This window comes from Glycine max, chromosome 8 (genome assembly GCF_000004515.6).
Source record: "Glycine max cultivar Williams 82 chromosome 8, Glycine_max_v4.0, whole genome shotgun sequence".
NCBI lineage: Eukaryota > Viridiplantae > Streptophyta > Magnoliopsida > Fabales > Fabaceae > Glycine > Glycine max.
The window spans coordinates 8,182,231-8,206,938 of NC_038244.2; the positions used below are offsets into that span (position 1 = coordinate 8,182,231).

Sequence of the window (24,708 nt, forward strand, 5' to 3'; positions counted from 1 at the left end):
GGTGTACATCTCACGGAGCGTTGATCGAGTGCGAACGTATAATAATGTACATCGTCATGTTTCCCTGTGACTTCCCATGCCGCATTAATATTCTTCTCTTTAAAAACATATCAATCATATCGTATCTTCTCTTTTCATTCATTTTCTTTCACCCTCACAATTTTTATTTTTTTTATCCAAATACAAAATTTTAAAAATAAAAGAATTTCAATTGAAATATTTCTGTCATCCAAGCACACTTTTAGGGAAAATAAGAAAAAAAAAACAAAGAAAACGAAAAGAGCATGGCTTTCCCCTGTAACAGGGCTAGACTAGACAGCGTGGATGTGGTAAAATTGATTAACAAGAGTGGTGAGGAAGGGAGGTGTTATAAAAAGTGCCAGGAAGGAGGAAGGGAAATGTTGTAAAAAGTGCCAAGAAGAGCATTAACTATGGTCAAGTATGAATTAGCTTCTTTCATTATGATGAATATTAAGTCCTCAAATTAGCTGACGACACATCACAGAGAAATAAACTTCATCGGAACAATAACATAAAATGGGTGATATTCTATTAATCCAAAGCATATAATAAATATCCAAGCCTACAAAATAGACAAAACGTTAATCAGTATCCCCGCATTAATGTCTCAGTAGCTAAGCGATGACGTATTGATCAGCTAGCATACAGACTTTAAGATACAAATACTTCACACTTAGGACCCATCTGGCTGCATAAAGGGGTTGGCGATCTCATCTGTACCATCAGTTGGGGACACAAGCATCACAGCAGTTCCTCTACAAACCTGCATTGCAATAAAAATAAGTCCCCAGGATAATGAAATATTCATTGCTAGGCCAAAATAATTCCTGTTGAAAAATTATGATGGAATAATTCAAAAAAGCTAGTGGAAGAAGTGCTTATAGTCATGTGAATTTTCAACTTTTTGTTTTCTTGCAGGAAATGCTTTTATGTTGTGATAGGTTGATAGAAATTAAAATTTGCTGAATGCTATCAACTGAGAAATCAGGGAGCAAAGCTCCTTACAGGCTACAGTTGAGGAAAAATCCTCTGGTAATAGAATACTCAAGAAAAGGAAAGAAATATGACTGTCAGTGGTGTAGTGCAGCCAACCCCCCTCTAAGACCTTCACCAATATTTATCCTCCCCCCTCTGTTTCCCCTTATTTTATACTGATTCCTGAGTCCACACTCCCACAGACCCATGCCAACAGTCACCATTCAGTTATAGTTTCCTCCTCTCTGTCTTTTCTAACCGAAAATTCCCCTTTCGGTTATTATTCTTGTTCCTCTCATAAACCAGCAGGTCCTTGCTACCATTGGGCAAATCATATTTTCCTATGCTCTTGTACATGTGTTAAGGGCCTATCATAAGTACATTTACTAGAGGCACTGTACATTTTAAATTTTATAAAATTTAAACAATCAGCATACACATCTATAAACCAAAAAAACAAAAACAAATAATAGAGTAAAAGTACAACTTTTCACCCTCAATGAATAATTTAACATGGCCAGAATCAGTCAATTGCTTTATTATATAAGAACTCTTAATAGAAAATTAAGAAAACATATTTCAAATTCCTTTTCTTGTAGCTCCTTTAACGCACTTGATGAAATGTTCTTATTTTTTTGGAAGGAGATGACATGTTCTTAATAGACTCCACCCTATTGTTTAGGTTACAATAAGAACCTATAAAGGATTCAAGAGAGAAGATAATGGAAAATATATACATATTAGATGACAGATGTTGCTTAAGAGTTATATAACTGATATCTCCTATGTACTTGGACTGTAATTCTAATTAATAACTTGATATTTTTCTTACAAATACAAAATAAATATTACATGAGCTTGATTTATTAAACTGCCCTAGAACCTCACAGAAGCAAAGATGCAAAATTCCAATGAAGCACGACATTAGGAAAACAAGCTTTTTATGAGCCAGAAGGTGCAATTCTGGCACTCATTTGATGTTGAAGAGGAGAACTTACAATTAAGCCAAGATTTCTGGTCTGGTCAGTAGTTTTGAGAGGATCATCAGGATCTGCAGCACAAGGGACAAATAAAATCTTCTTTCAAACAGCAGAAAGGAAATGGTAGATAATTTTTAAGAATAAGCTAATATGTTAATGTTTTGTGGTGGAGTTTATAAACAAGCATACTGATAGTAAGTAGAGTCACACAAACATTTGAACTATGAAACAAAATCAGCTCTTTGACACATAGAAGGTACAATAATAAGCATAGTTGCATTGACATGCCAAGTTCATCTAAGAGTGTTTAATAATTTGATTCTGCACTATACTGAACAAATTCTGAATGGAAATTCCATTTTAAATTCGAAGCTGAAACAAAAATAAGTAAAATGATGCTGAATTCAATCAGCAAATTAAGAAAATGAGTAAATCAAGGGATTAATCAAAGTGAGAAAAAATTTAAATATCATAGGATCTTCCACTCCAATGCTTATGTTATTTGGTACTAAAAGTTCAGTGCTAAATCTGCACTTGGGGCGTATTAGGGTAAACAGCTTGATTAAGCATTTATTCACTAAACTCTTATCAAATGAGAATTCTCATAGGCTTGGTTACAGAGCTTAATGAAATAAGCTAAAAAAAGCTTATTTTGATAAGGTTCATAGTTATGCTTATTGAATAAACTACAAATACAAAAGGCATATAGATAGATAATAAGCTACTTTCATAAGCTTAAACAAGCCCTTCAGAACGCTCCCTTATTGAAAAAAATGGCATTATTTAGCTCCTTAGTCGTTACTCATTCAATCTTTCACTCTCAGTCAGTACAAGTCCCTTTATGTAGTTTTTTTTAATAATTTGCTAAATACCCAAAATTCGCTGAAAAGGCTAGAAAAGCACCATTATGAAGTCACAAACATATTAACAAAGCAACAGACAAAGCAACAGATACAGCTACTGCAGCACATATACCATTCAAACGATAAACAGAATAACAAGATCTCTATGTTATTTAGTTACCTCTTAAAAACTCTACAGCTTCATCTAGGACAAGGTTAAGCAATTGATCATACCCTTTCAGAGTCCCTGTCACTGCAATCCAAGAAAACAAAATAAAATAAAAAAATATACATGTAGAAGAGTTTATTTGCATTTTAATTATGAAAGCTAACTCCCAATCGAGTACTTGCAATTCAAAACGAAACGAATTTCATACTTCCTCCATCATTTTAAACAATCAATAAATCATTAACCACATTTAAAAAAAAATTAAGAAATCACAAAAGAAGGGGATTGGGTAACCTAACCTTGTCTTCCACCAGTAAGCTTAACTTGAACGCCTTTGTCTACAAACTTTGCAAGGTCCAAAACCGTTTCTTTTCTGCCTGACTGTGTCAATTATAAAATGCACAAAAAAAATAGCAGATCAAAAAGAGCATTCAAAACAAAAACGTAAATGAAAAAGGGGGCAAAACCCTAAAAGAAGACAGAGAGATGAAATAGTTTTTTGACATTGAAGATGCGATTAGGGTTCGCTGAAACTTACCATGCTTAATCGGCGTAGTGAAGGGCTTCCTTTAGTGCTGCTTTGTGTCTGCGACAATGAAGAGAGAAGTACCGAAGCGAATGTGATAGTATACTGTGTATTTGAATATACAGAGAGATACCTTAGAAGAAGAGAGGAGTGAAGAAGAGCTAATGGGGGCCCAATATATATATTGCTGAGAAAAGTGACGGCGGAAATAACTTTGAAACAAAATAGAATCAAAAATGTATTTTAAAAAAATATTACTTATTAGAGAGATTTTAATTATAAATTGTTTTTATTTTTTTAGAATAATTGTTTTAATTATGTGTAAAAAATAATTTTTTAAATTTTTTTAAGTGAAACTCATATTAAAAAAATTATGATCACTCAACACATAAATCAAACTAAGATGATCTAACCTAAACAGAATTATCAAAAAAAGAATTTTATGTTCAGAATAATGTCGTTATGTTCCAATTGAATTATTTCTATTACTGAAACAAGCAATGTTGTTTTAATTTTTTTGAAGTGAAACTTGTATTAAAAAAATTATGATCACCTAACACATAAATCAACTAAGATAATCTAACTTAAGTGAAGTTCTCAAAAAGAGAATTTCATTGTCCAAAGTAAGGTCATTCCGTTAATTATCTCTATTACTTAAACAAACAAAAAAACATTAAAATTTTATGAAAATAAATTTTAATCCTCTCTATATTTCATGAAAAAGAAGGTGAAAGGAAATAGAGTTAATTTAAAGCTCAAAAATATAGTAGAGAATCCATTTTCATTTTTTAAAAGTATTTTACAATCTTTTAAGAAAAATATGTTCAGAAGGGGTCATAATAACTTAGTAAGTGTTTTTATACTTGCATTTTAAAAAATACCTAACTCTAGAGACTCGTAGTCGTATATATATCATTTAACTATTGTTAAATCTGATGAATATTTAAATATTCATATACAAACTTATTGTATGCATCTTAATTACTAAATAGAAATGCATTTTAATTAAAAAAAACTTTATTATAGATATAACAAATATATTTAGTTAAATTCAAATTCATTATCATAAAAAATTAATTACAAAATGTAAAGTACATTCACTATCGAAAACAAAATAGAATAACTGAGTTATTACGTTTTTTTTAATTTCAAATGTGACTGGTTTTTTACAACTATAATTATAATTTTTGTCCCATGTGATAGTATTTACCAACTGTTGGGTTTTTTTCACCATTAAAATTAATAACTTAAAAAATATCAAATTAAAATTAAAAAGATAAAGAATCAAGATGTATACAAAACATAAGAAATCAAATTAAAACTAAAGGTAAACGACTAATTTTATCTTTTATTTTTTATTCTATCATAAAGGTTCAATTCAAGCTCAAACTACTTTAGTTTCACTAAAAATCATAAAAAGATTTTATAGATGAATGAGGGGTTGTATCATTTTATAAAATTAGGTTGTAATTTATGAAAAGATGTAAATATGAAAGGTTTTTCATGAAAGTGTGTGTTCTTTCATAAACATAACAAAAATGTCTATATTATTGAAAATATACAAATATAATTTTTTTTACCAAAAGTGGAAGTAATTCTTCATAAGTAGTTATGAGATATAATTATTTAAAGATTGTTTATCTTCATCAATAGGTTATAAGATTATATATAAATAAAACCAATCCATACACAAATAGTCCCACACAAAAGGAGAGTTCATTCTTTGTCCACACAAATCTAATGGTTATTCGTAGCGGCGGAGCTTGGAACAAAAATTGGAGGGGCCAAGCCAAAAAAAAAATTCACCAAGGGGACAAGCTAATTAAGGTTATAATATTTATAAATAGATTAAATGTAATAATTTTGATAATTAATATCACTACTTATAAGTGATTTTAAACCTTTGATGATATTTTTCAAATATTAATTATTTTCTATGTTAATTGTGTGTTTTTTTATTGAGGAGGTTGAGCCCAAAAATTGTATTTTATGATAATAATTTTTTTTTCTTATTTAATTAACATCACTTGTCAGAATTTTTTTTATTTTTTTACACTTTTATACCTTCATCTACTATTGAATTAAAAAACTGAAAGAATTATTTGTAATTTTTTTTCTGAAAAAGAATATTGCTATAAACATTAGTTTTATTTATTATAAAAACAAAATATGTATGAAAATGCATAAAAAATTAAAAATTTCTATGAATTTTCAATAAACTTAAGGAAATGATTATATTTTTTTATATCAAAATTATAGTAAAAATTGTAAAAAAAATGTAAGGAAATAAAAAAAATAATAGCAGAAATTTGAAAGAAAAATATCACAAGTTAAAGTCATATTGTATAATTATTTAAATTTAATAATAATAATAATAATAATAATAATAATAATAATAATAATAATAATTAAATATTACTCTTCTTTATGTAGTTCAATGACATAAAATAATTAGGAATCAAAAAATAATTAACTTTAAGAATATTATAAAGATCTTATAAGTTACTATTAAAAATATAAATAGTTTATAAGAGAGAAAAAAATGTATATGTGTATAAAACTTTTTCATAAAAGCCCCTTGGTCCTTTGAAAAAGCTCCGCCATTGGTTGATCGTATACTTGATCTTCTATGAATATTGCTTTAGAGATTCTTGAATCAGGCTTCAATTTTCAAGTGGATCAAGGGCATTTTATGTTACATTATTGATGATATTCACATTCTGGATGTTAACCTATCTATTCGAGATTGGTGTTAGAGTCATGTGTCAACTGATGTTCCTATGTGGCTTAAGCTTGAGGTTGATGTTGCTTGGGGACATGTTCTTGATGGTTTTTATTCAACCACTTCTGCTTACAAAAGGCTAACAAAATCTATTCCTTAGTGTGGCCATTCCACCTCCCAAAAAATATTAAACACTTCATTTGGATTGTTGTTCTGTTTCAGATGGAAAAACAGTATTTGTGAAAACCCCGCTCCCGCTGTCAAATTTCTATTCTCGTACTGGATTAACCATAACCCTAACGTTTGAGTCATGCTTCTCTACTCTGCCTTAAGCTTTTCGATTATGGTTGCTCTTCGAAAGAAGCTACCATGGCTTTGATTAACAATTTCACAGAATAATGTCTGTTGTAGTTGCTTTTTATTTTTGACGTGTTGAAGACTGTGCTTTTTTCTGTGTTGGTTTGAAAGGAAAACATGGACCAATAGAAAATAGGCTTTTTTTCTTCATTATATAATCTAAACCGTTTTTTGAGAGTGAAAGAGAGTCATTTGTGAAGGTGACGGTGCTTTGTGCCAAAAAGGTGTAGTGGAGGGGAACCATGGAAAATAGAGCTTGGAAGCAAACTCAAAATAGCATGAATCTGATCTTTTTCATCCCTCTTCTTTTATTATTAAAGCTGATGTGGTTTCCATGCCTTTTATTCCAATAGCTTTTTCAATTCATTTTTTTTCTCTGTTCAGACTCACTTTTTGCTATTTTTTGTATTTTGCCTTTTCTCTCCTCTACTTAACTCTTGTTTTCCTTCCATTTTTCTCCTATTTACTATATTGATTGTAAGCATAACATGACATGACATGTTTTGATATTTATTTCTTTTTGGTTACATTCTCATGTCATGAATTTCATTTTTAAAATAAACAATTCAATTACAACGTTTTAAACGAATTAATATTTTATCCCCTCTTTTTCTCAAGGTGTACATACTTTGAGGAGTGTGAAAAACCATTTTTCTTATTAAACCAACCTTGGTAGTTTTTCAGAATTTGGATTTTTTGGTAGTAATTCATGATAAAAGCATAGCACAAGTCAAAAAAACCTTCTCTCAAAAAAAAGTCCAAAAAAGCTTATCGCAACAATGAACTAATTGATGCTAAATAGACACATTCTGAATCATATTGTCATAATTTTCTATCAGAACTTTCGACAGAAGGACGTGGCATACTTATTAACTCTTAGATGGATAACTAGTCTTGGCCATCATTAAACAAACAACTAAACAAGTGCTATTCAATTCCATCAATTTTTTTACAATTTCTTTTTTAACTGTCAAATCTCTAACTTTCGGAGTGGTGGGGGCTTCCGGATCATAGTTGCTTGCTCAAAGGAATAAGCAATTTCTATCAGCTTTGACTCTGAGCCTTTCAAACCTCCAAAGCAAATTCCAAATGGCACACCCTTTTCATAACCTGCTGGAACAATTACTCCAGGATAACCTCCTATAGCAAGTATAGAACTAAAGGTTGAAGAAGGTACTACCACCGCATCAAGTTCATTTGTTATCATTAATTTCTCAAATCCATTGTGGGACAATCTAGACATATTTAATACCGCATGATTAAGTTCCTCAACTCCATTTGTCTCTTCAGCTAACAACAAGAGATCTTGGCCGTACTCCTCAAGTTTCTCCTGCAATTTTCATAGAATCATACCACTCTTAAGTTGCTATATATAATTATCTATTTTATTTTTTAACTATGAACAACTAAATATATAGAAGTAGCTTTTTCACATACTCACCAATTCTGGGTGTTCCTTGTTGAAGGCTATCACATCGGCCAAGCTTCTCACTGGGGAATTAACCAAGTCTCTGAGGTACGCGTTCAAGGATAATTTGAAATCATATGCCATAGCAATCTCTTCACTTTGACCATCAATAATTTCTTCAATGTTTTCTATCTCCAAGTTGTCAACCAAAACTGCTCCCTTTTGCCTGAGTTTGAAGGAAGTATATGAGACTGAATACACCAATAAGTAATTAATACTACAATTTAATAGTTTAATACTTAACAGTTGACACAAATATTAATTTTCATTACCTTAATGTTTTGAAGTGCAGTTCTAAAGTTTTGTGCATAACAGTATCGCCACTAAAACCGTAGAAAAATCTCACAACACCTAATCTCTTTCCTCTCAGTCCCTCTTTCTTTAGAAATTGAGCATAGCCACCTTCTGGGACATATTTTGATGCTTCAATTGTTGCCTGATCATTGATGTCGATGCCTGCAATGGTTTCAAGAACAAGAGCAGCATCTGATACAGTCCTGCAAATTGGTCTGAACCGGCCCACATGATGTTACACACTTAATGCAATAAAATGTAGTATTTTGATAGGGAAAGTAATTATACTTGCAAATTTCAAACAGCTATGATATAAAGAAAATGGCGCATTACCATAGACAGATAGACTTACCCAACTGTGTCTTGTCTTGGGGTGATTGGAACTACCCCTGCTCTACTAGTGAGACCAACCGTTGGTTTGATACCCACTACTGAGTTAACGTTTGAAGGGGATAAAATGGACCCATCAGTCTCAGTACCAAGGGACACTGCCACCAAATTTGCTGCCACCGATATTGCTGATCCGCTACTAGATCCACTTGGACCATCCATTGTGTATGGATTCTGCACAACACAAATCACATATTAGTAAGTAGCAACCCTTTAATTTTTTAAGAATATGGTTTCAACCATACAAATCTATGTATAACTTTTTAGAATCATTCACCCCAAAGTACTGTTTTCACTTTTCAGTCATTTTCTATAACCTCATTTATGTAACTTAGCAGCTTCCAAATTTACAAGAGAAATGTTGGTAATACATGTTTTTAACATACCCTTTATAAATCTCATATTTTACATTTTAGTTCTTACAGTTGCAATTTTTTTACCCTCATAGTGCTTGCCCTCTGAAGTCGCTTAACACCATTTGAGATGAACTTGTTTGAGATGAATGTAGATTAAATAAATCACGTCACTTTCGTTTCAACAACATTAGTCTACATTTGATGGCGAGAATCAAAAGGTAAAAAACTTTCAACTATGGGGACTACAATGGAATGCTTTAAACTAGAGACACTAAAAAAATGTTGCAACTATATGGAACAAGAAGGTAATTAAAGCTTTATTTATCGAGCCCATTTATAATTTTTACTTATCAATAAATTTTAAACAATAGTAAAGAGCAAAGAGTATATTAAAAAGAATGTGTTAAACATGGTATTTTCAGGTGACTTCTAAGTAGATAGATTTGACTTGAAATGCAAGAACAAGCTCAGATTAAAGTAAGAAAAAGCAAGTGAACGAGTCACCTTCCCCTGTCCACCTCTGGCACTCCAACCACTGGGTGCTGCATTGGACCTGTAAAATGCCCACTCACTCATGCTGGCCTTGCCTAAAATGATAGCCCCAGCTTCTCTTAATCTGGAAACTACACCTGCATCTCTAGGCACCACAGAGCCCAGAAGAGCAAAAGAGCCTGCAGTGGTGTTCATCTTATCCTTGGTTGCAATGTTGTCCTTAATCAAAATGGGTATTCCATGCAGTGGTGAAAGAGACCCCGGTGCCTTAGTCTTTCTCTCATGGTCAGCTTTATCAGCTTGTGATAGTGCATCTGGGTTCAACTCCAACACCCCTTTCAGAACTGGGTTTTGCGTTTCTATTTGTTTGAGGTAGAAGTCAACGACTTCCCTAGAGGTTAGTTGTTTTGTCCGAAAAGCAAGTTGGAGATCATAAACGGTTGCCTCTTCGATTGAGAGTCCTTTGGCCTTGTTAATAATGGAGAAGAGAAAGTGAATAGAGGGATTAAAAAAGAGGACTTCAAAAAAAAAAGAGAGAGAGAGAGAGAAACCTCGTACCGTGTCGGAAGCCATGAAAACACCACCTCAGCCTTCAGGTACTTCAGTCTTCAGCAGTTATCTTCCTGCGATTTTCACGAAAGAGAAAGTGAACAGAGGGATCGACCATCATACGTTTTCTACTCCAATCTTATCTCAGTCTGATCCAGCACCAAGCATCGTAGAATTGTGCGATTTCAGGAGTTAGATCGCAAATTTAAAAACGACTTCAGTCTCATATCAGAAAATTTAGTCAACCCACTAGTCATAAATATGTCAAAAGGTTAATTGAATACTACATTTTAGGCCTAACAAACATGTGACCAATTTATTTTAATAAATATAAATATTAATTTTTGTTAATATTATTATATGTATTGAAAAATCATTTTAATTCCATTATTTAGAGTGTGTTGAAGTCTGATTAAAGATAATATAATTCTAAAAAAATATATAAATAAGGATTAATTCTTATCTTATAAATTAGAATTAGAAATAGTTATATGTTAGTTAATGGGTGTCTACCATAATAATAAAATAACAAATATAATGATCCGAAGTGAATAACTTCTCATTCAAAAAGTGACAGTAGAATTTTATTTGTGACTCAAGTGTGAAAGAAAATGATAATATGGCTAAGATAATTGTAATAGGTGAGAAAAGTATTTACCATTAAGTGATGGGAATAATGGTTTTTTTTAGTTAGCAAATTAAGGATATATATTGATATTGTAGGATACAAAGGGTATCCAAACCTATACAAATAGGAATAATGATAATAGCACGCAGTGGATAAATTTCTTAATCAAAAGCACAAACTATACTAGTATATAGTCAATCAAACAACTAATACAATAAAACTTATTATATTAGAGAACTAAAAAGATGAAAAATTGAACAAAAAAAATAGAACCCTTGTATGAGTTTACATAATATCTCACACAAGCAATGAACCACAATCTCCACGGTTGAAGTTGAATTAGAAACCCAACGTCAAGAAGTAATTATTCAAATTTCAACCCTGTCTAATGGTTAAGTAATTTACTAACTCAATTTTACTAAGACTGCTTTGTGTATGTGTGAATGAGAGTTTTTTTTTCCTCTTCAGTCTTCTCCACTCTCCTTAAGTTGCTATTTTACTTTATTAACATTCAAGTATTTAAAGTCCCCTCTTAATTTGTCCCTTCCCTACTCGACAACTAAGAGACATAATTGGCTTACAATTTTGAGTCTTTCTCCATTTAGAAGAGGAAGCCGCACCCAACATAAAGGCTATGATGAAGAGCATGAGAAACTCACGAATTTTTGGAGGTAGACGTTAACTTTACTGAAATTTCACTTGTAAAGTTGGTATTCGTGGTCCAAGCGATGGCTAGACATGCAGGATCCCTACTCCCTAATATCGTGGACAAGCAGCAACATTAGATGCAATAAGAATCAAAAAGAGGAATTATTGGAGTGCATGTGGTCCTCCGGCTTTCCTCGTATACATTAAAATTTAGCTTAGACGTCTTGAGTTTCAGATTAGGAAATTTGGCTTAGCTTAAACGCTTTTAGATATGTTAATGTCGTTTCAGCATATATGTATCTATTTTAATATATATACATCATTATTTTGATATGTCTATAAAGATTGAAATAAATCAGGTGATTTTACCAAGGTGTATAGCCTATAAAAACATAAAACAAGTCTAAAAAACCTCTCAGATAGCTAAATAGACACACTTCAAATTTTATTGCCATATATGGTTTTTGTCAGAGTTCCTGATAGAAGGACATGACAATACTTAATTTACTCTTTTAGATGGATAATTAGTCTTGGCCATCATTAAACAAACAAACACTTGGCTATTCAATTCCATCAAAATTCTGACAATCTTTTTGTAACGGTTAAACCTCCAACTTTCGGAGTGGTGGGGGCTTCCTGATCAAAGTTGCTTGCTCAAAGGAATAAGCAATTTGGATGAGCTTTGGTTCCGAGCCTTTCAAACCTCCAAAGATAATTCCAAATGGTGCACCCTTTTCATATCCCGCTGGAACAGTTACTCCAGGATAACCTCCCCTTGCAAGTATACTAGCAAAGAATGAAAAAGGTACCACCATTGCGTCAAGGTTATTTGTTATCATTAATTTCTCAAATCCAATATGTGACAATCTTGCCATGTTTAGCACTGCTTCCTTCAGTTCCCTAACTCCATTTGTCTTTTGAGCTACCAGCATGAGATCTTGGCCATACTCCTTAAGTTTCTCCTGCAATTTCCATGCCAATGTTATTATATTTATATTCGAGTAAAATGAGATTTAGGTGCTTAATTTTTGGTTAAAATTAGTCTTAGTCAAATAAAATTCAAATAATAATAAAGAATGTGTTAAAAAGAACATAATGTTAGTATTTCTATTTGATAATTGATGAATTTCGTCTTCCTTATAGAATTTAAAATATAAATTTTTTGCCCTATCTATTTTAACCATGAACTACTAAATAGAAGTGGCTTTTTTACATACATACCAATTTTGGGTGTTTCTTGTTGAAGGCTATCACATCGGCCAAGCTTCTCATTGGGGAAGCAACTAAGTCTGAGGTATGCGTTCAAGGATAATTTGAATTCATATGCCATAGCAATGTCTTCACTTTGATCATTAAGATTTCCTGAATGTTGTTTATCTCCAAATTGTCAACCAAAACTGCTCCTTTTTGCCTGAGTTTGAAAAATATATGTATGAGACTAAATAATGCAGTAATTAATACTTGACACAAATAGTAATTTTCATTACCTTAGTGTTTTCAGGTGCAGTTTGAAAGTATCATGCTTAAAAGTGTCATTTCCAAAACCGTAGAATGCTCTAACAACACCTAATCTCTTTCCTCTCAGTCCATCTATCTTTAGAAATTGAGCATAGCCATCTCTTGGAACATACTTTGATGCTTTGATTGTTGCCTTATCATTGATGTCGATGCCTGCAATGGTTTCAAGAACAAGAGCAGCATCTAATACAGTCCTGCAAATTGGTCTGTACCAGCCCACAAGATGTTACACATTAAATGCAACAAGATGTATTTTGACGGGAAAAATAATAATGCTTGCAAATTGCAAACAGTTTTGATATCAAGAAAATAGCAAATTACATTAATACTTCCTAAGACAAATTACACAAAATACTATTCTTTGTTTAATGTTTATAACAACTTCCCTTATAGTTATAGGAGTGCTGTTTTCAATCATTAAGGGAATTAGTGTAATAATAATATATAAGGAGGATGTCAGTATAATGTTTTAAACATTAAAGGGGTTAGTGTAAGAATAGAAAAAAAAAGTGTATGTAATTCGACAAAAGCTCAGAAGATTCAAGGGTAATTTGTTCAAAAGAAAATGGTGACATTACCATTGACTTACCCAACTGTGTCTTGTAATGGGGTGATTGGAACTACCCCTGCTATACTAGTGAGGCCAACTGTTGGTTTAATGCCCACTACTGAGTTAGAACCTGAAGGGCATAAAATGGACCCATCAGTCTCACTACCAAGGGACCCTGCCACCAAATTTGCGGCCACTGATATTGCTGATCCACTACTAGATCCACCGGGATCATCAATGTGTATGGATTCTGCACAAGTCAAATCACATACTAAGTTTAATTTTTAAGAATATGTTTTCAACCATACAAATCTATATGTATATTTCTTTTGGGTGAATACTTGGGTTGCCTGGGCCGGAGTCAGAGACTAGGAAGATCCATTTAAGAGAGACTTCCCTCAATAGATTTCCTTCCATACATGCGAGCCTGAGAATCTAACTACTAACCATATGCTTAATTAAGGAACATGACTATCTACTAACCATATTACACTATGCTGACTCAACAATTGAAACATAAATATAATAGATTACTTTATTATGAACTTTGCAAATCATAAAAAATAGACATATATATGCTATGAGAAAAAAAATTAAACAGATAGAGTTGAGTTGAAAAGCAAGAACAAGCACAGAATAAAGTGAGAAAAACAAGTAAATCAATCACCTTTCTCTGTCCACCTCTGCCATTACTCTTCTCTTCTCTCTCCCTAAAGCTGCTGTATAATTACTTGATTAACCCTTCCTCATATGCCTTAGTTTGACCCTTCTCAACTCGATAAAATACATATGATTGGCTTACAAATTTGAGCCTTTCTCCTTTTAGAAAAGGAAACCGCACCCAACAAAAAAGCAATGATGAAGAGCATGGGAAACTTAAGAAATTTTGGGGGGAGACGTTCACTCACATATCTTCGGAATTCCGCTTATAAAGTTGGTGTACGTGGTCCAACCAATGGCTACACAGGGTCACTAATTTCGTGGACGAGCAGCAACATTTAAGCAATAAGAATCCAAAAGGAAATTGGCCTCTACATGCTCTATATGTTCTGTCAGAATCTTGATGAACGGTTGGGCACTATTGGAGCGCATGTGGGCCTTCGGCTTTCCTCGTATACATGAAGCCAAGCAATGGAATATACCTTTAATTGTGGCATATGATGGAACAGAACTTTTATACTTTTGGTTTTATACTATATTTTTAGGTTGATCTTGGCTTCTAATTTCTACAAGTGTGAACAAGAACTCAGATCATTATACTGGATAATGTTTTTGGTATAAGTATGATAAAATTATTATATGTGAATTAGTTGTCAAAGGAGCTTTATCATATAAGCAAACACTAACAAACTTTGCACATATGATTAAATTTAGTTTTTCTTTGTATCAGTCTTGTCCTAGTAGTATGCATAGTTTACTTATGGCTGATGCCATAGGTACTTCTTATACCAGGCTGCCATTTTTCTTTCTATGTTGTTATTTTGTTTTCCATTGATAAAAAAAATGGCCAAATATTAATTATAATAATTATACTCTCTTGGTTGGATCACCATTCAATCCTAGTAACTTAATTTCTACACACATTGGGCTTAAGGTACGAGAATTGTGTACATTTTGAGTCAGATGACGGTTCAATCCCCATAACATAACTTAGTTTCCATAGACTTTGTGTTTGAGGGTCGATGATTGTGTATCATCCGATCTCATATCTCTTATATGGTCCAATCGATATCAATACCAATCTGCCTACAACCATGCTCGGAAATCTTCGGGAGCGAGGTTCCAACATCTTGATATGTTTAACCACCATCAACCCTGAAAAGTTGGACAAATCAGCTAGCATACAAGGTCTTTACTGTGACCTAGAAAGAAAGTTTAAACAATACATTTCACTCGAATGCTCTGGACAAGGTGGCCTCCCCGCAGGAGGAAACCTATCCAGAATACATTAATACATAAACTCAAAGAAAATTGTCACACAAAACAAAGTAAATATGGGGGTGTGAATACTGAATAGTAAAGCCCATACTCCGAACCTGCCAAGGCCCAACCATGTCAGTGCTGGGCTCACTTCACTTGTCAGAAACATATGGCCTTCTTCAAACCTTGACAAATGAGATGGAGAACTAGGTTGAATTAGTGATTAGTGACGGTGATGGGTAATTGGTGGTTAGGAAGAACAACAAGGGTTGGTTACAGTTACCGTAGTGAGTTTCTGATCCGATGGATGACGAGCAGCAAGAGGGTCCAAGACAGGAGCAAGAAGAAGAGGGTTCACGACCTCGAAGTCACAACCGAGAAATGGAAAATAGCCTCCAAAATCATCTACTTAATGGAGCTTCTCAAGCAAGAGCCCGAAATGGTCATTGCCGTTCGCTCCCTGGAGCACCACCGCAGACAAATCAACCTCCCCAAGCCCCACCGTGTCTCCGATTTCCTCCGCAAAACGCCCAACCTCTTCGAACTCTACAAGGACCAAAAGGGGGTGCTATGGTGCGGCATGACCTCAAAAGCCGAGAACTTGATGGAACAACAACAAAGGGTCATCGAAGAACATGCCGACAAAGTCGCCGAACACGTCACGAGGTTTCTCATGATGTCGCTGGATAAAAGGCTTCCCTTGGAGAAGATTGCTCATTTCAGAAGAGATTTTGGGTTGCCGTTGGATTTTAGAGTCCATTGGGTGCATATGTATCCTCAGCATTTTAGGGTGGTGAAAGCACTTGATGGGGTTGAGTTTTTGGAGCTTGTGTCTTGGAACCCTGATTGGGCAATCACTGAGTTAGAGAAAAAGGTGGTGACAGAGAAAACTGCAACTACCAATACCCCAGGGATGCTTTCAATTCCATTTCCTTTGAAGTTCCCTGCGAATTATAAGAGGGTGTATCGTTACTATGGTGAAAAGATTCAGCATTTTCAGGAGATGTCTTATTTGTCTCCCTATGCTGATGCTCGTGGACTTAAGGCTGGATCATTGGAGTTTGATAAAAGGGCTGTTGCTGTTATGCATGAACTGCTTAGTTTCACCATTGAGAAGAGGTTGGTGACTGATCACCTCACACACTTTCGTTGGGAGCTGGTGATGCCCCAGAAGCTGATGAGGCTTCTGCTCAAGCATTGTGGGATCTTCTATGTGTCAGAGAGGGGGAAGAGGTTTAGTGTGTTCTTGACTGAGGCTTATGAGGGTTCTGAGCTGATTGAGAAATGCCCCTTGGTGCTGTGGAAGGAGAAGGTTTTGGGGCTTGTGGGGTATAGAGGGAGGAAGAAGAAGTTTGAGGTATGCAGTGATGATGGATCTGATGTGGAGGATCATGATGGTTTGGTTTGTGATCAGAGGGATTCTGAAGTGGGGGACTTGCATGTGCAGATTGAGCCTCGGGGTACCTTGGATTATGAGGATCCTTTACTTGGGGATGATTCTGAGATGGATGTTGGAGAGATTACATGAAGATATGGAAATTGTTTGAAAGTTGTTGAGGCCGGAGTTGTATTTCTGTTTTACCATATATATGATTGATTCAATTTAAACTTCAAAGTTCTCAGGAACATGCAATTGTATAAATTGATGCAAATCAAATTTTGAGGATTGCATTTTACTTTCATAGGTTAGTAAATCTCAATAGCCTGTATGGTGCTGATGTTTCGAAAACCTGTTGCATTTTAAATGTGGGGAAATGTGGCTTTTTGACAGATGAAAGGTTAAAAGAAAATGAATCAACAATAAAATCATACTAAAATTGGGCTACCTCACAGTCAAAACAAATGTTCGTAAACAATAACCAAGATGTATCGTGGGCGTTAAAAACAGAGTCAAAACAAATGCTCGTAAACATAACCAACAATAATTGAATTTTCTGTCAACTTTTATATTTCTACTAAAATTGCTAGTTTGCTGCATCATAGTTCATTTTTGTAGCTCTTTAATTTTAATAACCCGAAGTCCTAAATGGTATTGATACCTCACAGCAGACTAATGCAAAACTTGTCACGACTTTGCAAATCTTTCCAATATTTTTTGCTAAAATTGCTACCTCACATAGTTCATTTTAGAACCCAAGCTCTTAGAAGGATTCGTTAATAATGTCAACTACCCAAAGTCCCAAGGATATTGATTCCTCGCAACAGATTATAATGCAAAAGTTCTCCGGTAGGCTAAATTCAAAATAGGCTTCGGAGTAAGGAAGAGACAATTGTGAGGCAAATCATCATGTGAACACCTAGTGGAATAAGGCTTTTGTTGTTGTTGAACAAATCACATGAACAAAATGAACACAAACTGGAGGATTAATCTATATGTTGCATGTGTCATAAGCAGAGAACCATGATTGGTCTGCCAAATTTGCAAGTTCACTGTCCTCTTCGTTACAAAACAACTCAAATTGACCATTAACATTTTTCAGCACCTTGGTGTCATCACAAATAGGCATGACAAGGAGGTCATCCAAGGTAGGTTGTATTTCTTCATTAGGCAAACGTGTTTTGGCAAGTAGCTTATTATGTGTGCTAATGTCTTTGTCATTTTTCTTCTTCAATTTATCAATTTGTTTGTAGGCCTTTGCAGCTTCCTGCTCTGCATCCATCGCCCGCTTCTGCAAGTTAATTCATCTTATAGAATTAGACTCAAGTAATGAACTGAGCTGACCCAACTCTTTGGAACACATCTCCACCACCAGTTAAACTATATGCATGCAACAGCTGTACCAAAATAAAATTGACCTGCTTCTGATGGAATAAACCTGTTAGGATAGGTTTACAATTTGCTAAAATTCATTTGAGAGTAAAAGACTTCAACATAAAAGAAGAAAGGTTTAATTATTTCATTTGGCCCCTATAGTTTACAAACTTTACCTTTTATTCTCTATACTTAAAAATCATCTCTTTTAGTTCTTATGCATACTATTTTTAATCTTAGTCTCTATCGTCTAAATTCATGAATGAGAATAAGAGAAACAATGGGTGTATTTTATAAGGAACAGATTCTTGCTGATGAAACTAGGACAATATTGGAGTAAAGTTGGAAGAGAGAAAGGAGGAGGGATGCTGATGAAAGCAATAAGTGTAGGTGAAACTATTGAAAATATGCATTGATTCTTGCTCAGCTGAAATTTGAATATCCACATTGATTCTTTACATACCTGTGCAGTAATGACACCTTCTTCTGCTTCATTAAGTCGCACAAGAAGTTCACCTGCAGCTTGCACTGCTTCAGCAGTATCCTTCAGTTGAGCTCGAAGACCTCTATTTTCATCTCTTAGGATTTTCATTTCTTTTTCTTTTTCTGTTTCTGCTTTTAATGCAGAAATTTCTGCAGCAAGGTCATTTATGAATTTAGAGTCTGCACCTCTAACCCCGGCTCCGGAAGCTGCTTCCTTGACATCATCAATTCCATCCTGGATCTTTCTATGCCTTTCAAGCAATTGGATATGTTTCTCTTCTAAATCAGCATACTGTTCTAAAGTTCGTGTATGACCTTCTATAGCCATTTGCATTGTTTTATTCAGTTCCTCAGCACACTTCCTCTCAGTATCTAGTTCCTGCTTCCTCTTTTCAGCTAGTGACCTGCTAGCTTCAAGTTCAGCTCTCAGTTTTTCAGTTAGAGAAATCCACCTGCTTTCTGCCTCGGTCCATTGACTTTTTTCCTGTTTAATTTTTACTTTGGCACTGTCTTCAGTCGATTCTGGATTTGCATTTGCCTCAGTGCTAGCCTCTGTTAAATCTGAAATGGCAGTGAGGTTTGCTGCCAAACTAGGTTCAGATGAATAAGTAAATTGCAATGGAGGATATTGCTTTCTTGTGGATTTGGATGAAGAGTCAACATAAAAGTGAAGCTGATTTCTTAAACTACATATCTCTTCCATCAACACTTCCCTCTCCCCAAATTGGTAAAAATTCTGATACTCTTGTAACTCATCTTGTACTCTTTTTAACTCTATCTTCATCTTCAGAACTTCTAAATGATGCTCATGGTTCTCCTTTAAAAGCTGTTGAATTTTGATAGCAGGCAAGTCCTATATAAACATGAAAGATAGTAATCATAAAAAGAAAACTTTAAAATAACTCATTTCTACCTTGTTTTCATGTGCAAGGGACACCGGCTCTTCATCCATGAACTCCTTGGTGGATAAAACACCATCAATATGGCTCTGAAGGCGTAGAATTTTATCTTCTCTTATCTGTGCTATTGTGGCATTGCATTCCCTCTCTTGCCTGTACTTTTGCAACTGCAAATATGATTGAAAATAGTCACAAAACAATGACCACAGATGATTCTCAGTATACAGAAACTTACCAAGCAATTGAGCTGCATTATATCAGAAGTCTGCTTTGCACAGAACTCTTCTAGTGCCATTTCTCTCCTTATCGATCCTGCCAAAACCTTCTCTGCTGCCTGCATTATAATAGAAAGAAATGAAAAATAATAGATTGAATGTAAGTTATACCAGAAAATGCAGCTGAGATCATTGCAATTACTTTAAGAATTTGCTTCTTTGGTTTATCAGTTGACTCCGGGCGATCAATCAGTACCAGCTGCACATTTGAGCTATTGGCAATCTCATTGGCATCAAGCTGCATTCTGCTTTTACAGTTATTACAGGTAAGCATAGCATAATCTTCCTTTTTGGCATTATCATCAAGAAAAGTCTGGGCGGGAACATCAACTTTTTCCACAGGAATAATTAGCCTGGAATCTTTGGATCTCAATGAGAGATTCGATAACGATGCACCATGATGGTGGCTATCAATAATTTCAAGACCATGGCAGATGCTTACTGCTAAATTTTCCGTTTTAGTTAGGAAATTTGGAGCTGTCTGGCTAGAGAGAGCTGCAGACAAACATTTCTGGTTAACGGTGTTTGTACCTAAATCACTTTCACCATGAATATTATTCTCAGAAGGAGACTGCTTTAATGAGGTCCTCAAACTTTTCCTGCTGCTTCTGATTGTTGGTGAAAGGCTGGAAGGACGGAATTTGAGGATGGGGGATGTTTTGCATTTAACCATGCCGCCAGCAGGGCTGTCACCATTCATTGCAGCACTAGGAGAACCAATAGATCCATTAGGGGCTGAAAAACCAGCAAAACCTCCATTTGAGTTGTGGAGAACTACAGCATGATCCTCAACACCTTCCTCATCAATCTCCATCTCCTCATCACCATCTTCATCAACATGAGGTAGTGATAATGGGTGATTGAGGGTAGGCTTCAATAAAATCAAACTTCTTCTGATCAAAGCTGCTGAATGACCCCGACTTCCATCACTTGGACTGTAACCATTTTCTTTAATTCGATGCAGTTCATCCTGTTTGATTTCTTAGTTATAAGTTATTTGAAAAAAAAATATGTACTGGCCAGGTATAAAGAAATGATTGATCATGGTAGAAGAGAAATTACCCTGAGTTGGCATATCACGTCTCGTAATTGATTCACATCATCGTGCATTACTTCATTGACAACTGCTTTATTCTTGATAGCCTTTACACGTTGTGCAAATCTCAATGTACTAAGAGTTTCACTCTTACAACTGCAATGTTAAGTCATGAGAAATAATCCAGCATACATTAAGAGCCAGAAGAAGTCAAACTCACTAATGGTTGATATCTACCTTAGTGCTGGGGAAATAGCACAAACCAATGCTAATTTTGCATTTCCGCCAAGAGACTCCTGCAATAAAAATGTCAACCTGGAGTCTCTATATGGTATATGTCGCAGCTTTCCTGTCTGAGAAACTTCAGCTAGAATGTTTATCAAATTCCTGCAGTCCAATTCAACCTCAGTAAGTAATTGAATGATGGATGAGTAGAATTTCGCAATCAGGAATTTTCAGACCATGGAATTTTCACTGAACTCATATTGTCACAAAGGATTTTAAGTGTCTGAAAAGTGCAGTGTAATTTGGTGAGCAATGACTGAATCCATAGAATCTCAGCTGAAGTTCAGGCCAAGCTGCTATAGTCAGCTTTGGAACTTTCCACCAAATTTTGCTTCTTTGATCACCACAAAATGGGTCATGTTTGGATAATATTCTCCATAAGTATTTATAGGAAAAAAAAAAGAAGGTAAAATGCATTGAGCTTCTTCATAAGCTAAAATCAACTTATATTTGTATTCAAAGCTATTCTTCGTTTGTGATTGCTTGTAATTTGTATTTGTATTTCAATTCCGATATCAAACAGCAGTGTATACACATATTTTAAACCAAAAAATTAAGAAGGTAAAATGCATTGAGCTTCTTCATAAGCTAAAATCAACTTATATTTGTATTCAAAGCTATTCTTCGTTTGTGATTGCTTGTAATTTGTATTTGTATTTCAATTCCGATATCAAACAGCAATGAATACACACATTTTAAACCATACCCAAGCTGTGAAAGTGATCTATTAATATTGCCAGCTTCCTTTAAACGGTCTCCTGCTGCACCCGTTAATTTTTGTCGTTCTGACCCAGCTAGATCAACAAGATTTATTTTACTTGTTCTAAATCTGCTTACACCATCTGCAGTACTCTGCAAAGTGAAAATATGAACTGGCTTCAATACCTATTTTCTCTATTTACAATTCTATTGTGAAGCAGGAAAATATCATGCCAACAGAAGTTCTTTTGGAAAACAGAAGAACTGAAAAGCAAAAGTTCAAGATTGCTAGATTTCCACATTTCAATATAGCACATGTAGTTTCTTCTAAAATTTATCTAGTTAAAGATTGTAAAATCTCTGCCCTTCCTATCTCTACATACAACCCATAATACAAATTCTCTAATATTATTAAAAACTATATTGTTGAACTGTCTCCAAGCCACAAGAGAAGAGTGCATCACCTTGCATCGAGATTCAACCACACAAGTAAAAACAGTATGAGAGCGTGAACTTTCAGAATTTATACTGGTTGCACCAATTCTTCTGTTTAACAAACCCTGTGATGAAAGGTATATAATAGTAAATACACAACGAGAGAAAAGGATAAAGGAAAACCATGGCAATTATGAATTTTGGAGCCCAAAAATGTCTAAAAAAGGAAAAGAAAGAGGGCTATTCAAGTCAGACTGAGAGCAATTAAGCATTTCATTTTTCTTACTACTGATTAAATCAAAATGAAGCTCGGCCAAATATTCAGTGTAATTTCAAAGATGACAACTTCCACATATTTAAGAACCTGATTTTCTAATGCATTAATAATATATAATTCTAATCTTTTTTCTAATACTTTTGTTGCCATTGAGTGTGATGGAAGAAATAAAGACAAAATAGTCGTAGAAAAATAGTTTTTGGATCTTACTTTACTCCTTTAAGAAAATCTATTTTATATTTCTATTGGCTTCTAGAGTTTACTCATAATGGAATGGTTGAGTAGCTAACCAAGGCGATAGGCAACACTGCAACAGTGATGGGAGAGGGAAATCACAACTGTCTATACAAATGTTATGAAGCACACCTTTATCAAAAGCTGAGCCACATCTTTCTTCGTACACACTTGCTCCTCTGTAAGATTTTCAACATAGACACCAGATTTGACATCTTCTCTAATCTGAATAAGCATCAAAAGACCAGTTCTAGTATAACCCGGTTAAGCATGATTGAGGGAAAACCGTAACAGAATAGATTTTACCTGTAGGTTTCTTTGATTTGGATCTAATAGATCTGCTATTTGCTCGTTGTATATCTGCAAAACAAGTTCACACATCAAAAGGACTAGATAACAAGCTCAAGCAGAGGAATTATAAACATCCATTCAATTCTACCTCGAGAAAAGAGCAGTGGCACTGATACTTGAGTTGCTTATCAGAATGCTTAATTTGCTCCTGTGCATGAAACACAACAATGAAAATCACGACAAAGTTCATATAACCATCAAAGGATTCAATCACGAATAGAATAGAACTCGACACGTACCTCATTTATGAGGGAAAAGAGTCTTTCAAAAACACGAGGCGCGAGGCCTTGTTGATCACTTGCTGAATTGTCATCTGACAAAGCATCAGCAGGACCCCACATGGTATAGGTCTTCCCACTCCCAGTCTATCCAATTTTTTCAAAAATCAACGTAATCAATCAAGAGTAACGGCACAATGCAATGCAAAATGGGAAGAAAGTAGAAACCTGCCCATATGCGAATACAGAACTATTAAATCCAGCCAAGCAATTCTCTACAAGAGGCGCCCCGACAAGCTCAAAAATATCTAACTGGAGAACAAAAGAGCAATCCAGTAAGTAACTACCACGAAATCATGAGAGAGTCACAGCGAACGAGTTCAATGTAATAATAAAGTAATTGTAAACTTGAAATCGTGCCTGAGTTGCATTGGAGTGAGCAACGGAATCAAATGTGAAGTTTTGACCGTTGATGGACAAGGAATCACTGGAAATCCTCTGAGCTATGGAATCTCCTTCGTCCCCGTCACTGCACGAAGGCCTCATCCTCACAATAACCTAGAAATTAGAATGTAAAATCATAAATTAATTAGTTAAAAAAAAAAAAAAAAGTAAAATCTGGAATGGTTGTTGACCTTGACGCCGGAATTGGATGCAGCGGGAACGGAATGGTCGGAATGTTTGCGCTTGAGAGGGTTAGGGTTGGGAGTGGAAGAGGGAGGTTTTGGGGGAAGGAGGGACTTGAAAGGAGGAGGATTGTTCTCTTTGTTCTTGGATTTTTGCTTGCGCGTGGGTCTGGGTTTTTTGAAAGCGTTTGCGGAAGGAGTGTCCCGGCACCGGAAGATTGGATTTTTTGGAAGCATGGTTGCAGTTGCAGAGAACACGACGGAGCACAGAAGAGAACAGAAGAGAAAGTAGGGTTTGGGTTGAGAGGGGGAGGGAGGATGAAGAAAGTAGCCGTTAGGGGAGTTGGGAAATGGAAGGGATTTGAATGTCAGCACGTGTACGGTTCTTGTGTGTACGTGAGAAAATAAATTTACTTTCTATATTTAACTTGTGATTTTTCTGAGAGAAAATTTTATTAGTCTCTAAAATAAAATGACTTTACACTATCTAATCACTGTTAAATACTTTTAAAAAAATATTCTTTCTAATAATTTTTTTAGTGTTTATTCTTCTTATTTTTATTGATACTTTAAAAAATTATTCTTTCTAATAAAAAAATTTAGTGTTTATTCTTCTTATTTTTATTGGGAGAAAAAGAGAGGTAATGTCTCTCTCTTCATCTTTTTTTTAAAAAAATAAATAAAAATCAAACAAAAGTGAGAAAGAGTAAGATCAAAGGATACTAAGAAAGTC

General features: G+C 34.5%; 4 protein-coding genes and 1 pseudogene across 7 annotated transcripts; 1 reads left to right on the forward strand and 4 right to left on the reverse strand.

The window, feature by feature from the left end:
- Positions 1–430: 430 nt before the first annotated feature.
- Positions 431–3,665, reverse strand: LOC100306498 (uncharacterized). The gene is given in 5 exon segments (NM_001248979.2): positions 431–784; positions 1,995–2,047; positions 3,000–3,071; positions 3,287–3,368; positions 3,526–3,665. Coding segments are annotated over 5 exon segments (300 nt in total). The 5' UTR covers positions 3,529–3,665; the 3' UTR covers positions 431–694.
- Positions 3,666–7,268: 3,603 nt separating this feature from the next.
- Positions 7,269–10,513, reverse strand: LOC100781615 (putative amidase C869.01-like). 2 transcript variants are annotated; one of them, NR_183027.1, is made up of 6 exons: positions 10,144–10,513; positions 9,605–10,060; positions 8,707–8,918; positions 8,333–8,569; positions 8,034–8,226; positions 7,269–7,922 (listed from the first exon to the last, which is right to left on the reverse strand). NR_183027.1 is itself a non-coding variant. In NM_001255134.2 (6 exons), exons 1-6 carry the CDS (start codon positions 10,163–10,165, stop codon positions 7,563–7,565), a joined length of 1,473 nt encoding a protein of 490 aa, NP_001242063.2. In that variant the 5' UTR covers positions 10,166–10,513; the 3' UTR covers positions 7,269–7,562. The 2 variants fall into 2 exon arrangements, 1 of the variants encoding a protein (NP_001242063.2); NM_001255134.2 differs by having other exon boundaries at positions 10,151–10,513.
- A 1,324-nt stretch (positions 10,514–11,837) lies between these two features.
- LOC100816550 (probable amidase At4g34880) lies at positions 11,838–14,144 on the reverse strand (annotated as a pseudogene).
- A 1,452-nt stretch (positions 14,145–15,596) lies between these two features.
- Positions 15,597–17,013, forward strand: LOC100817082 (protein WHAT'S THIS FACTOR 1 homolog, chloroplastic). Its single transcript, XM_003532680.5, has one exon. The coding sequence runs from the start codon at positions 15,641–15,643 to the stop codon at positions 16,931–16,933; it is 1,293 nt and encodes a 430-aa protein (XP_003532728.1). The 5' UTR covers positions 15,597–15,640; the 3' UTR covers positions 16,934–17,013.
- Positions 17,014–17,714: 701 nt separating this feature from the next.
- Positions 17,715–24,354, reverse strand: LOC100817614 (kinesin-like protein KIN-12B). Of its 3 annotated transcripts, none has more exons than XM_006585072.3 (16): positions 23,985–24,354; positions 23,770–23,907; positions 23,578–23,661; positions 23,371–23,496; positions 23,220–23,279; positions 23,087–23,140; positions 22,913–23,005; positions 22,299–22,394; positions 21,842–21,987; positions 21,088–21,237; positions 20,877–21,006; positions 19,957–20,784; positions 19,775–19,873; positions 19,554–19,706; positions 18,621–19,466; positions 17,715–18,074 (listed from the first exon to the last, which is right to left on the reverse strand). In XM_006585072.3, exons 1-16 carry the CDS (start codon positions 24,210–24,212, stop codon positions 17,775–17,777), a joined length of 3,531 nt encoding a protein of 1,176 aa, XP_006585135.1. In that variant the 5' UTR covers positions 24,213–24,354; the 3' UTR covers positions 17,715–17,774. The 3 variants fall into 3 exon arrangements, with proteins under 3 accessions (XP_006585135.1, XP_014634348.1, XP_014634349.1); XM_014778862.3 differs by having other exon boundaries at positions 18,621–19,493; XM_014778863.2 differs by having other exon boundaries at positions 17,932–18,207; positions 18,621–19,493.
- Positions 24,355–24,708: the final 354 nt, after the last annotated feature.